The sequence below is a fragment of the Sceloporus undulatus genome, chromosome 1, assembly GCF_019175285.1.
Source record: "Sceloporus undulatus isolate JIND9_A2432 ecotype Alabama chromosome 1, SceUnd_v1.1, whole genome shotgun sequence".
NCBI classification, from domain to species: domain Eukaryota; kingdom Metazoa; phylum Chordata; class Lepidosauria; order Squamata; family Phrynosomatidae; genus Sceloporus; species Sceloporus undulatus.
Genome location: NC_056522.1, coordinates 62,950,815 through 62,965,891, shown reverse-complemented (window position 1 = coordinate 62,965,891; position 15,077 = coordinate 62,950,815). Strand labels below are relative to the sequence as shown.

Genomic DNA, 15,077 nt, shown 5'->3' with positions numbered 1-15,077 from the left:
TCCACTTATCTACCCTAGTAAACAGCATCTCTAGGACCATAAACATATCTATCCTAGAGTATGATAAGTGACAGTCAGAAAACGAAAGTAAAACCTTTTTTATACTCCGTATAGCTTTGGCCAAACACAATCAATTCTTGGTCCTTATTAGTTCTTTGCACTTTTAGGAAGCTTTCCTTGATTAAGCCCAATGGTTTCCCCAGACTTCCTGTCTCTACTTGGCTTGATGACACCATTAAAAATCGCCAGCAATGATAACATTTCTTTTATTGGTTTGAACACTTCCTTATTCAGTATTTGAAAACAAAATGATTTCCTATCCGTGGAGCATAGATGTTCACTATATACAATTTCTTCCCCTCAATGACACTTCTGTTATTACCAGTCTTCCTTCTAAATCCTTATATATTATTTTGACTCAAATTTCTTATCTACAAATGTTGCTATCCCTCTTTAGATTTCTTATGACTGAACAGTATAGATTCCCTAATCCTGTATCCTTTAACATCCTGTCTTCTTTCTCTCTATTTTTGTTTCCTGAATGCACCACAATATCAAAGTGATTTTTCCTCAAAACATATGTTATTGCCTTCTTTTTTTGCTTTATTTAACCCCTTCCACGTTCCATGAACCTAATTTTATAGGCATGTTAACTGATGAAAATCACGGACGGAGGAGAAGTACCACAATGTAAGAAAAAAACCGGACTTCAACTAGAACTTTAAACTAAAATCCCCCTGTTTATCACGTTGCCTGCTCGCCTTTCCCTTCTGTTGTTGAGATTTCTTTAAAATGCCTTTGCTTTGTTTATAGTATTGATGATGTATCTCTTCTGTTTATAGTAACTACTCTACAGTGGTACCTCGGGTACGAAATTACCCAGCTTCGATTTTTGGGATCGACTAAATCCCTAGGGATTTATTGTTTCGGGTTACGAACGTTTTTTCGGGTTAGCAAAAAACGCCGCGCTGTTTTAAATGGAGCGCGGCAGAGCCGCGCCTTTTTTCCCCTTGCGCCTATGGCATTCGGGTTACGAAGGTTTTTCGGGTACGAAATTAGCCGGGAACGAATAATTCGTAACCCGAGGGAGCACTGTACCTTCTCGTTTATCCCATTTATATTGATATATTTTTCCTGAAGTAGATTTGTCAGAAATTTATACACTTGTCTTTTCTTTAAAGTCTGAGTCAGCAAATCTTTGTAAATCTCTATTATACTCTCATCTATAAAAAAATTTTCTTTAAAGTTCTGTTGGATTATTTCTTCTCTAATCCTTGAGTTTGTGAATTGAATTAGGATATCTCTGGCATTTTCCTTTCTTTAGCTATCCTAGAGTTTATTCTAAAGATTCTTTCTATTTGTGAGTCTAGATTTCTTCCCCCACATCTATGTATTTCGCTAGACTTGCTACTACCTTTTCCAAAAGTCTCTCTTCTGGATCTTTTGACACATTTCTCAATTTCAGACATTTTTTTCTATACCTGTTTTCCTGCACGAAAATTGTTTGTTCACTTTGTTTAGCCTCGTCTCTATAGTTACAATCAACGTTTCCCGGTCCTTAGCCTTTGTAGATATTCCCTTGTCTCTGCTTTAACCCCTTCTACACCTCTATTAATTTTCTCATTTCCCACTAAGCACTTCCAATTTCCTTATGGACCTTTTGGATTTCCTTTCTATTTCCCTAGTTCCTCCCTTATACCATTCATTCTCCCTTTATTTCCTTACTAAAAGATTGTTTAAAATCTCTTAGTTCTTGTAGGATTGTAGCACTATCTGGTTTTGTGTCTGTTGACTCTGATTCATCGCTTAGCGGGCTATCCATTCTTTGTGATTTTGGATGTTGTTTTTTCCTGGCATACTCTCTCTGGTAATTAACACTCATGAACTTTTCTGTGACCCGAGAAAGAAACTTAACACAATTTCAAAAGAGAAACTTCACCGAACTTGTGGATTTAAAATGTTTTAACTCCACACAGATACAACAGTAAAACACCGTTCAATAATCAGAAAAAAAATTACTACCAGATTAAAAAAATAGCATAACACACACACATCACACATACGCTGCCTGAGTCCCTATTTTTGGAGAAAGGTGGGATATATGAAAGTGTGTTAGTAGTATAATATAATATAATAATATAATTAATAATGCACATTAGCCACAACATTTAGAAACTGGATGCAACTCTGGGTAGATTAAATGTGCAGTGGGTTTAGAACCGGAGTGACTGGTCAGGATGGCTATATAGCATTTCCAGTATCAGACGTTGCAGGCTTCTGTATATCAATTGTCACAAGTGAAAAGATGGAACATGCACACTGCACTTATCTGCTGTTAGCAAGCCTCCCCAGCAATGGTTGGCCTCTGTGTGAGCCAACTGTTGAATGATAGCCTTTATTTGACCCAACATGACTCTTTATTGCATTTAAGTCCTTTCCTGCAAAGGGAACATTTGGGGGGGGGGGAAACCCATGGCTGTCCAGCCTCAGTTCTTCATTTGAAAAGAAGAATTATTGTTAAAATGAATCAATATTAACTTTAAAAAACATTTAATTTATTTTTTGATGTTTCTAATACCCGTGCAAGATAGCAAACAATAATTACAAATGATAACTATAAACTTCATTTGAAAAATGCTAACAGTTTGTTTTCTCTCCATTCATAGTATACCTCCAGCTCTTTGGAGGAGAAGCTCTGTGAATGAAGAAGGGAGAAGCGGAGGCCGACCCAGCTAAGACCTTTCCATTCTCGGAATGCCGTTGATCCAGACTTCCCCATTCTTCACCTGTCCAGTGATCCAGATTATTCTTCTAGCAGTGAACAGTCATGTGATACTGTCATTTTGTTGGCCCTAATGGCACCGCTCTATCAGACAAAGAGCTGACAGATAATGAAGGTCCCCCGATTTTGTCCCTATCGTTCCTGCCCTTCAGAAGACCAGAAATGAAAGCAAGCTGGAGGAATTGAGCGAACACCCCCCAGTAGCTCTGAAAGAGGACTGCTTGTGAGTGCAATACACTTTGCGGAGCTCCAGGAGAGAGGTTAGACTGCATTGATGGCTGAGTGAGAGATACGACCATTTTCCTTTTGAGGAGTTGCCTGTTCAGTTTAGCTCAGACCAAGCAACCAAATGCCCTTTGTCAAGCCAAGTGCCCGAATTCAAGAATGCACTTAGAGACAGAGAGGGAAGAAGGCTTCCAAGAGCCTGAAAAGACTTGCGGAAAACCTAAACACCAACGTCCAACACGAATTCCGGGAGGCCACTCGCCTGTTCACACTGGGATGGTTAATGAAGTTTCACTCCTCCTTCTCCCAGGAGGTAACAGGCAGCCCTAGTAGCCAGATGAACTCTTCCAGCAGTCTCAGTGCACCGACCTGCAAAGCAGCCGTGAAAGTCTTAACTCCTGTGGCTTTGTAGAAACCAAACCTCGGTCCGCTGGTTCCCCACGGCTTGGCATTGCAAGCCTTTCCAAGACATCTGAATATACAGCCACCACACATCTCCTTCTCAGAGGTGCAAAGTTTACACCCAGAAGGGGGTATGGTATTGCCCAATCGCAACCTCCACCCATATCACTTAGCAAAGATTCAGGATTGTGTGTCTAGTGAGTCCTGATGCAGCCAGATTTCGCACTCCTCCCATTGGAATGAGCCCTCAGCTCATGAAAAAGTCACTATCTTCAGCCGTGGGGACTATGGAGAGACAATGGATAGTTGTAGACCAGCAACAACAGTCTTTTTCGCCCAGAGACAAAAAAAGGAGATTTTGAGTACCACAATGGTCACAGTACAGCAGCCATTAGAACTGAATGGAGAGGATGAGCTGGTATTCACCCTGGTTGAAGAACTGACCATTAGTGGAGTTCTTGAGAATGGACGTCCAACAAGTATCATCAGCTTTAACAGTGATTGTTCTGTGCAGGCTTTGGCCTCTGGGTCTCGGCCAGTTAGCATTATCAGCAGTATTAGTGAAGACCTTGAATGCTATGCCAGCACAGCTCCTGTCTCAGAGGTCAGCATTACCCAGTTTCTCCCTCTTCCACAAATGGGGCTAGGTAACAAAGCTGAAGAGGCTGAAAGTAGACGCTCATCTATCAGCTCCTGGCTGAGTGAAATGAGCACTGGTAGTGATGGTGAACAATCGTGCCATAGCTTCATAGCACAAGCATGCTACGGTCATGGGGAAGCAATGGCAGAGGCTCCTATTCCTGAGCTTTTAAAAGCTGGACAGAATAATAGTGCAATTTGTACAGATGAGAAGCAGAAGCCAGTGACTGAAGAAATATTTCTACTGCCAGAAGTGGTTGATAAAAGTATTAACAAAATGTCACCCATTAAAGGTTGTAAAATCTCAGCCCTAGGAAAGACGACGGTCACAATATCAAACACTGCAAGCCTAAGCAGCTGTGAAGGCTTCATTCCAATGAAGACCAACATTACCGTGTATCCATGTATTGCTGTTAATCCCTTTAAGGCACAAGAGAATCATGAAGCTGTCTCAGCAGTATCATCACCAACAAAAACACCACCTCTCCAAGAGGTGAAAGAATCCAACATAAGGAAAGAGATAAAATTTGATGATCCTTGGCTAAAGAGGGAAGACAGTGTGAAAAAAGAAAGTGGTGGCCCCAAATCTGAAACTGTACCTGATCAAAACAGGAAGCAGAGCTCAGCAGACAGGTTTAGTAGCAGTAGTGGTGAGACTTCTAGCTCTCCAGGAACTGAAAACCTGAAGAGGGTTGTAGATGGATGTGAAATGGGACTGCCCAGTTCCACTACCCATAGCCCAGTTCATTCTACTGACATTAAAAATGGCAGCCTCACAAGAGGGCTCCAGAAGACCAGCAAGCAGGAGGAACTGGATGCAGTATCTTATCATTATGCTGAGGAGAACAATGTCATTAGCTCTTCTGTTTCAGGCCATACTTTGAAAGCTAGCCTGGAAAGAAGAGTCGCTTCCCCCAAGCACTGCGTTCTCACACGTCCAAAAGGAACCCCACCATTGCCTCCTGTAAGAAAATCTAGCCTTGATCAGAAAAATCGGGCCAGCCCTCAGCACAGTGCTTGCAGTAGTGGCACCAGCAGCCCTTCAAACCAACCAGCATCTTGTCTAGTTAGTTTTTCTGATGAGCTGACTGGGAAACAGAAGGGTTCAGGTATAGAGAATGGCAACAGTAGCAGTAAATTATTTAGTGCCAAACTTGAACAGCTGGCTAGCAGAACCAATTCCCTGGGAAGACCCAGTGGGAGCCATTATGAGTGCCTGTCACTGGAAAGGGCAGAGAGTCTGTCTTCTGTCAGCTCCAAGATGGGTCCTGGGAAGGACACCACAATGCCAAGAGCTGGGAGGAGTCTGAACCGTAGTCTGATGTCCTCACCAACAAATTCAGGCATTTCTCAGTCTGCAGGTGCTTCACCAAAAGCCAGTCAGTCTAAGATCTCTGCAGTGAGCAAACTTCTTTTGGCAAGTCCAAAGGCTCGAAGTCTGGCAGCCTCAACCACCAAAACACTTAGTTTTTCGACGAAGTCCCTTCCTCAGTCAGTAGGACAGAGTTCAAGTTTGCCTCCAAACGGAAAGAACATGTCTTGGTCCACTCAGTCTCTAAGTAGGAATCGGAACTCTGGCCTTTCTTCAAAGATGCCCCTCAGAGCTGTTAATGGTAGGATTTCAGAACTGCTGCAGGGAAGCACAGGGACCAGAGGACTGCAGTTGCGCAGGAATTCAGACACTGATGAGCGTGGTGTGATTCATGGAGATGAAAAGCCACTTGTTCACCTCCTGCCTTCTCCTTACAGCAAGATAACTCCACCAAGGAAACCTCACCGCTGTAGCAGCGGCCATGGAAGTGACAACAGCAGTGTTCTGAGTGGGGAACTGCCACCTGCCATGGGAAAAACAGCCTTGTTCTATCACAGTGGAGGAAGCAGTGGGTACGAAAGCATGATGAGAGATAGTGAAGCAACAGGAAGTGCTTCCTCAGCACAAGACTCCATGAGCGAGAACAGCAGCTCTGTCAGCGGGAGATGCCGAAGTCTCAAAAATCCAAAGAAGCGTTCAAATACAGGTACATCTTTGGATATGTGCACTGGCGGGGGGGGGGGAGGACGGCCTGTCTGGAGGACACTGAGAGTTGTAAATCCAAATACTTAAGTCTTTACCATTGAAAATTGTGCATGCAAAGATGCTTACACGGTGAGGTTCAGTTGCACAAAGGAAGAGTGAGTCCAGAAAACAAATTGTGGAAATATGGAGCCTGAGTTGGACAAATTGTGGGACCATGGAGCCTGAATTGGACACCAGAATAATATGTGACACTTTGGGAAGTTTTTATTACTTGCACGACAAGAGGTTAATTTCTAAACCTTAAATTTCCATGCTTTTTGTGCATGACTGATTTTTTTTTCTCTTAAATCAAACTATTTTTTAAACTGTAGTTGTTTGTTTTCTGTATAGGCATTTTTTACAGCCTGTTCTTCATATTTTTGGATTTTGCATCACCTGTTTAGATAGAAATTATTGTTTATTGTTTTTGTTTTTCTTCTGTTTTTTTTTTTTACAAAAGCAAAGAAAGACTTATATAGAATCAGAGCATGATAATATTTCACAAAACAGAATTCTCCAAAAACACATTACTGTTCATAACTACATGATTAACCAGTATTAGTTTGAAAGTATCCGTTTGGCTGTTTCTGAGCAACCCACTGCCCATTGTCCTTTTTAGAATTGAGATGTCATGTTCTGATTGTTGGGAGTTTTTTCCACCACAAAAGGCTGGTACTGTAGAGAATGTAATTCCTAATTACTTTCCTGCTTGGTTTATTTACTTTTCACTTGTATACTCCCACCTTCTTAGGCATTATGCATTGGTATAAGTGGCCTCCAAATCTGTACTGGGTTTCAACCTAAACTGGAGATATCCATGGTTCTGAATCCTAAATATCCAATAATTTAAGTGCTTTTAAAGTTAGCACTACAACCTAGATTAGATTCACATCCATTAAACATGGAAGTCACAATTTATAGGAATTATTCATGTTACTCATATATGGGATAGGCTACATTGAGAATAACTGTTAACTGTATGCCAGGGATCCGTGGACTCACCAGTTTGGGGGCGCTTTTACATTTCAAGATTATAACACTATGGCCCATTACAAATGGGCCAGAAAGTACGCGCAGAGCACGTACTAGGGTTAGAAAGGGGCAGTGCTTCCGCACCCCCCTAACCATAGTGCGCGCTCTGCGCGCACAAAAAGGCAGCAGCCATTCCACACGGCCACTGCCATGACGATGTCATGACCGTGCCGCCTCTATACGGGGCGACGCGGACGTGACGTCCTCGCTCCACGACAGGGCGCTTAATGCGCCCTTAGCGCGGAGCAGGAAGGAGCTCTGTTTCGGAGCTCCTTCTTGGTTTGGTCCACTGGGCGCAAACTTCACACGGCTGTGCCCAGCGGACCAAAGGAGAAAGGGGACAAGCGGCCCCTTTCTCCTCCTCCTCGCCGCTGCAGGGTGTCCTTGGGGCTTCAAGCCCCAAGGACACCCCTTTCCAGGCTGTGGGGAAGGGGCCTTTTGCCGCTTCCCTGCAGCCTGAAAAGCGGCAGATCGGGGCCTCAGCGGCTGCCGCTCTGGACACTGAGGCCCCGATACCCCGGGGAAAGGGGCGGGTGCAGCCCACCCCAAACGGGCGGTTTGTAACCCGCCTTCGATTCCACTCCATCTATCCATCCAACTACCTTTATTTATATCCTGCATTTCTGCCAGGCTGGGACTCAAAGCCACTTACAAAAAGACAGAATACAGTAAAACACATATAATTAAAAATGTAGAAAATTAAAGTTAAAACCATATTAAATAACAAGGGAATTAAAACCAATTAAAACGTGACTTCAAAACAGATTAAAAAAACAATTATTGTGTTGTTGTTGTTTTGTTTCTCCAAGTCATTTCAGACATATGGCAATCCTAAAGCAACCCTTTCATGGGGTTTTCTTGGCAAGATTTATTAAGAGGGGGCTTGCCTTTGCCTTTCTCTAAGGCTGAGAGAGTGTGACTTGCCCAAGGTCACCCAGTGGGTTTGCATAGCTAAGTAGTGATTCAAACTGTGGCCTCCAGAATCTTAGTCCAGCACTGAAACCACTACATCACTCTGAGGAAGTAGACAGAGGGGCAAAAGAGACTGACCCAAAGGAATGGCTCCACTCTGCCCCTTTCACCACCAGATCTGGGCCGCAGAAATTGCATGCTGCGGCCCCAATCCGGTGCTTTGCCGGCTCTAAAAGAAAGGGCAAAATGCTGCTCCTTTTAGAGCTAGCAAAAAGATGCCCTTGCTGCCATGGTGGAGCTTTTCAGGGTTTCTTTGGCACAGCACATTTAAACATGATGCACTCACCATCTGGGCAGGCAGGCAGCATGATGCCAGCATCAGAGCAGAGTCAGGGCATGCGGTATTCAGTCACCATGCCCTCCCTCCACCCCGATGTCGACATTTATCGCTGTTCTGTTCAGCCCCAAAGTCTATCAAAGCTTATTTTACTTTTTTCACTCAGTCTCAAAAGTGCTACAAGATTCCTTTGTACATTATGCCACACTGGCTCTCTGTAAAAACTGTACAGTCATTTTTTCTTAAAATCAGTTTCCAAAAGCTAGCTAGAAAAGAAGGGTCTTAACCTGTTGCCAAAGAAAAAACAATGAAGGAATCATCCTAACTTTCCTAGGAAGTTGCTATGGATCCCATGGAGTCCTGGGATTTGCAGTTTAGGGAAGGGCATTTAGTGCCTCTGCAAACTATCAACCCCAGGAATCTATAGGATGCAGCCATGGCAGTTAAAATGGAATCATAGTGCTATAATTGGGTAGTATGGATATGTTGTGTGATTGGGCCCCAGCTCATTTAAGCTGTTTGGCGTTACTGGAAGTCAACCATACTTGGAAGATCCTTCATGATCAAGTCCAACACTCTGATCATTGGAACACACTGTAGTTGGCTTTCATTACATAAATAAATAAATGGCTTTTACACTGAAGGTGGGTTAGTTTTCCTGGAAAGTGACTAAATCTGAAAAATCCTTGTGTTTTGTTTTGTGTGTATGGCATTGTATGTGTTGTTGGGAGATAAAGCCTGGCACAATGTGGTTACATTTTTGATAGCCAGTATACTCTCTTTATCTTTCTCCTTCTATAATACAGAAGTCTTACTCTCAAAACTCAGAAGATTTACCTTTTTGGACTATACCTCCCATACTCCATTTGTCAGCATGTGGGAATTCTAAGAGGTCTAGACCAAACATTGTAACCTTTCCAATCTGTGCTTCATCTGTAGTTTCAGAAAGGGGTTGATTAAGTAGCTGTCAGGGGTAGTTTAAGTCTACCAAATCCTGGCATAATGCAGGTGTTTGGTTGGCTTGACCTCTGGGTTCCCCCCAGCACTCAGACACTCTCTCCGGGAATTGCTTACCCTATTTCCCCACTGGAGCTTGAATCCATTGACCTTCAGCAGAAGGTGTAAAGCTCATTGTTACTGAATCGTGCAAGGAACGCTCTGCCTGCAAAGGGAAAGGGAAAGGTTAAGACTTAATTGTGACCTTGAATGCACTTATTTTTGTCCAGCCAGCATTTTGAATGAATTGTGTCTATTTCTAATTAAACCTCTAACACATCCTGTTTTAACATTCACCCTGCCACACACACTTCAGTGTTTTAGAACAAAACATAAAAATCAATGTAAATCCCCCCCCCTAAACTTTTGCTTCTGAATTAATCAAGCCTTCCAGTGCTTTGGAGCATGTTTTCTTCTTGCATCCTCTCCCCTCCCCACAGCAATAAAAACCATACTTCGATATTTGGTGCAAGCACAATCTTTTACATGCCCACAGATTTATGAGATCATAAAAACAAGATTATGACTTCAGCATTGGCCCAGGATTAAGCTGGGATGCCAAGGTGAAATCACATTAGTATTAACATATGGATAAGGAGTGTCATACTTCTAGATCTTCTCCCCAGCCCACACTTGTAAATCCCTTAATCCTTATCAATGTACAAAACACTGCTATTATAAAGTAAAGAAAATAATTCAGAAACTCCAAACATCTCGACTTGGACATTATTTTAATCCGTTGTGTCATGACCATCAGACCCTTCCTGATTTCCTGTCACAGAATAGACATTGCTATAATGGATATGGTGCTGTAGCTATGCTCATTTCAGGTCAGGTGACCTTGTCCAGTTTATTTATGATTATTATTAACGGAAATGCTAGCTGTCAGGCGTGATCAACATGAATCAGCAGAGAGCCCCTTAAAGAGAGGCCACAAAGACTTTTAAGGAAATCACCAGCAGCCTTGTCAGGTTTCACAATTACTTTCAAAGTTCCCAGGCAATACAGAGACAGATTCCCCCTTTCCTCCATGCCTTCTGGAGACTGTGATTTTGATTCAGCTTTTCTTATATTCACTGTTGTATAGACTTATCTGAAGGTTGTCATCATCATCATCATTTTCATGATCCCACCATTTTCCCAGACTGCAATTCAAGGTGGCTTACAAAGGTTTTAAAAAGTACAGCTACAAAGATTCATATCATACATTAGTTAAAATATAGCATAGGCTATTATTGGGGGGGGGGGAAACCTTTTTTTAACTTTGTAGCTGTTTTTAATGTTTTTTAGTGCCAGATTCAAAAAATACAATACAATGCCACGCCACACACAGTTCTTTTACAAATCTGATATTTTTATCAATTAAGTTGTTACTTTGCCTTGATTAAGTGTGGATCCTGTTGTTCCAGTGCAATTTCTTTTCGTGCTTTTGAATGGATTTTTGTGTTTCATATCAGAGAATTACAGTGTTTTGAAAGTCTGTTAGAAAGCCTTAGCCCCTTTCTTACTCTTTGCAAGATAATTCTTTGCATGATCACTTCATTCAGTCAACATATCACAATATAGAAATATAAAAGCAATTTGTAAAAAAAAAACTGTCTATGATAGAGCAAAACTCATGTCATTTTTTATTTAGAACACTATAAAACCTATAAAACCAGCTTACATTTTAAAAAAGTTTTAATGACCCTCAGTTTTGCAGGCCTGTGAGTAAACTGTCGATAGACTTAAAAGCAATATAAAAGAATACCCATTAAAAAGAAAGACAAATGTAAACAATATAGCACATTATTAAAGGCCACCCCCCTTGAGCAATAAGCCCTCAAAGGAAACAAATAAAGTCTTCATCTGTTTACAGAAGGCTAGGGAAAAGGATGCCAATCTGTCAGATTAGGAAAGGAGTTCTAGAGGTTGGGGGTAGCTACTGAGAAGCCCTTTCTTCTTCTCTTTTTCTCCTGTTTTAAAGTGAATTTTTACTGCTATAGTGCACCTGTCCACCAGTGAAATGGTACTTTTTCTGTATTAGCAAGCAAGCATTTGCATTTTATACTGCTTCATAGTGAACTCAGCACTGTCTAAGCAGTTTACAGTCTGTAAGCCAATTGCCCCCAACAAACTGGGAAATTATTTTACCAACCTCTGAAACGATGGAAGGGCGACTCAACCTTGGAGCCCTGGGGTTGAACACACAAGACTGTGGCTGCAGTACCAGCATTTAATTGCTGCACCACCAGGGCTCTGTTATACCATAACTATAAGAAAAAATGTTTTTAAAAATCAGAGGAGAAAACCTGCCCTTCAAACCATTGGAGCGCCTCAGTAAACCGTGCCCCTGGTTGGGGTTGTTTTTTAACATTAGAAGAATCCTAATACAGACCCAAGAAATGGCTACAAGAAGCCCCCCTTCTTGAATGGAAAGAGTTGACTCAGAGGTGACAACAAACTGCAAAAGCTATAGATAAGAATTCACACTTATTTGGACCAGTTTTGAACAACCCATCATTACAGTAGAAGGAGCACTAGGAAAGATCTCTACATGTAACCACAATACTGAGAGGTTGGTGAATGAGAAGAAGATACCTCTGTGTGTATGTATTGCATGCATGCCAGAAGGCATGATTAAATACTACATTTGCATTATTTCCAAGCATTTTCTTTTCCACACCACCCTCAAAGAAAATAGCAGTTGATCTCCTTCAGCATAACAGGAAAGGGGTGGCAGAGAGAAAGAATCTAGCACCGTGGATTGAAATCTATGAAAGGTCATGCTAACATATGCCAGTTGGTCTCAGTGATGCTGCTAGACTCCTTCACTGCCCTCCTTTCATTGTTCTTCTGTTTATTATGCTTAGAATCTGAAATTTAAGGTATGTGAAAACTGAAGTCTACTTGTCTTCCAAACTTTCTCACTGAGAGGGTCTTTTTGGTGGCTACTCCCAGGCTATGGAACTCACTTTCCACAGAGGTTAGACTGGCACTCTCCTTGCTAGCCTTTTGTAGGCAGGCAATTTTTTTTTAAAGTCAGTGTTTACCAATCCTTGACATAAATCAGTGACACAAAATAAAAATAAATAATTCATTTATATCCCCCCTTTTGGGGAATTTGGGATTCAAAGCTTTTTACAACAAATTAAAAAAACCATATAATTAAAAAATCTCATTAAAAATGAGATTAAACAATAAACCAAACCAGATTAAAACATATATCATTAAACCTACACACCAGCATAACAATTAACAAGATCGGGAACAAGTGGTTCTCTGGGAAGCGGTTTGGTGTGAAAATTATGATTATTAACAACAGAAAGGCAAGATAAGAAAGACCCTTCTTATACATCATGCAGTACAACCCACATAGACATGGCCACACCAGGAAAATTACTTTTTGGTCTACAAGTCCCAGAATCTCCTAGCCAGCAGCTATGCTGGCTGGGGCACTCAGAGAGATGTAGTTTTAAAATGCTTCTGAGCTCTTGGCTCAGAAGACTCAATGACTCTTCAGGTGTGTTTTTAATTTTAAAGGCTCCATCCCCTGGAATCCTTAGATTTGTAGTTTTGTAGAGGCACTCAGACTTCCTGCTAGAGCGCTAAGGAAAGGGAGTGAACCAAAGTATTATAAAAGTGACGTAAAATAGTGTAAGAGGGTCTTGTGCCATCATAACTCACTAACAATGTTTTAAAGTAAAGTTTGAATCATGTGTGTTGTCCAAAGGTTTTCAGCAGTGGTATGATTCATAAATGAAAGAAATAAATGGAACAAAGGGTGATACACTTCTTTTCTCTCTCTTTTTTTTAAACATTCAGGCACCTTTTGCCTGCATAACAAAGTACATGTTGTCAAAGGCTACCTCCAGCATCTCCACTGGAGTATCTCAACAGAAATAAAGACAGTGGGTGTAGGAAGACCCTTGGTAGCAGATCCCTTGCTTCACAGGGCACCTGCTGACAACAGAACAAGAAAGAGAGGGAGAGAGTAAAAGAAACAGACTGTGGCCTAAAAAGCTATGAGGGGGGAGCAGAATAATCTTCCTTTTGTGTTTAATGGTGTGTGCTGCTCCCCTTTCTGAATTGTGGAACAATATGTGTAGCCAATCATTAGTAAAATATTCATATTATTTTTCTTTATCTTCTGGTCTCTGCTAACCAAACACTATTGAGTTTCTACCAGTAGAAATTCGCTGTTACATGAGATATATTTGACACACTGTGTGTGTCAAAAATTTTCCCAAAGAAATGAGTTGGGTTTTTAAAAAAAACAACAACACAGTAGAACTCAGACCTGTAATTAGGTTTACCTCATACATCAAGGTGACACTTAAGCTCTCAAACAGTCTTTACAAATATTGTGGCTTTTTCCTGCATGCTGTTTATTTGCTTCTAGTTCCTGTCCTGCTGTGGAGTTTCCAGTCAGCAGCACGCCCTTGAGCACTAAATGAATATCATTTGCAGCAGGATGAGTTTTTTGAAGGCAACAATACTGATCTTCCTTAGTGGTCCCCCCTCCCTGCCCTGCCCCAGGCTTCCTGTGGCCATGTTTAAGAGTTCATTTGGTTCCTATAAAATAGGTCCTTGATGATTTTATATAGATAGATCAAAGGGTTCTTGGACTGCCTGAAACGATGACTAATTATTGACTCTAATGATCAGTTTTCCATCATTAGGAGCATGTATGTGCATAGTTTGCACATAGCTTTCTGCCATTCACATTGGCTTTTCTAAAACTAAAAACCTACCAAGCTCATAAGAGAGGGCTCAGTACAGCAGAAGCAGTGTGGTTAAGTCTGTAAGAATGGAGGATCATGGTCAGTCCTTACAGAGCAGCTTGTTGCAGACTGACAAAGGATCACAGTGCAATTTGCTCTTGGATAGCTGCCTGCTGGCAAAGTCTGAGTTAGCTCACTTGGAAAGGAGACCAAGGACATGGATAGTGAAGCATACAAGTGTTTGCATGGTGGCTATTTTGAGAGAGAGAACTGACTTACAGCTTCTTCCGATTCAACTACTGTGGGACTTCACTTGGCATCCACTGATCTGGTATGTCAGAAAGAAGCATTCTATAGAATGAGAGGCCCAGCCAACTCAAAATGGCTCCTGGAAAGTGGCAGACAGATTAAAAAATATGGGGTCCTGCAACAAATATCCCTCTTTCTCTTGCCTCCTAAGAGGAGTTAGTTCTGGTCAGGTATCCAGCCAGCCATCCCCTCCAAGCAGAGTAGGGTTGCCATAATTCTCTACTAAAAACCATGACAAAATGTAGGACAAAATTTAAACCAAAATATAGGACAATTCTAGGATGAAATTAAGCCCAAAATATAGGACATTTCAGGTCCTCCATTTTTCTTAAATATCCTACATTTTGGACCAAATTTTATCCTACAATTGTCCTATATTTCGTTCTAAATTTTGTCCTACAAAATTTTGCCTTGGTTTTTAGTAGAGAATTATGGCACCCTAAAGCAGAGGCCATGCACTTTCTTGCTTTTTTTCTTTTCCAGCTGTCACCCTGCAGCAGAGGTAGACAGCTGTGGGAGCCATATTGGCCCTCTAGCAGAATTGGGAGGCTTGTCCACCTAAATACCCAAAAGGAACTAGATCTTGTCTGATCTTGGAAGCTAAATAGGATCAGCTGTGGTTAGTTCTTAGATGGGTGACAGCCAATGAAAATGAGTAGGCTAGATTTCAGAGGAAGTCAATGG

The 15,077-nt window shown here is 41.6% G+C and overlaps 1 protein-coding gene across 1 annotated transcript in view; it reads left to right on the top strand.

Moving 5' to 3' along the window:
- KIF26B (kinesin family member 26B) overlaps nt 1–15,077 on the top strand; it is a 414,886-nt gene that overhangs the window by 385,242 nt on the left and 14,567 nt on the right. The window contains 8 exon segments of the mRNA XM_042446725.1: nt 2,667–2,841; nt 2,844–2,903; nt 2,906–3,006; nt 3,008–3,061; nt 3,064–3,150; nt 3,152–3,496; nt 3,499–3,751; nt 3,754–6,066. Coding sequence (XP_042302659.1) covers nt 2,667–2,841; nt 2,844–2,903; nt 2,906–3,006; nt 3,008–3,061; nt 3,064–3,150; nt 3,152–3,496; nt 3,499–3,751; nt 3,754–6,066 — 3,388 coding nt within the window.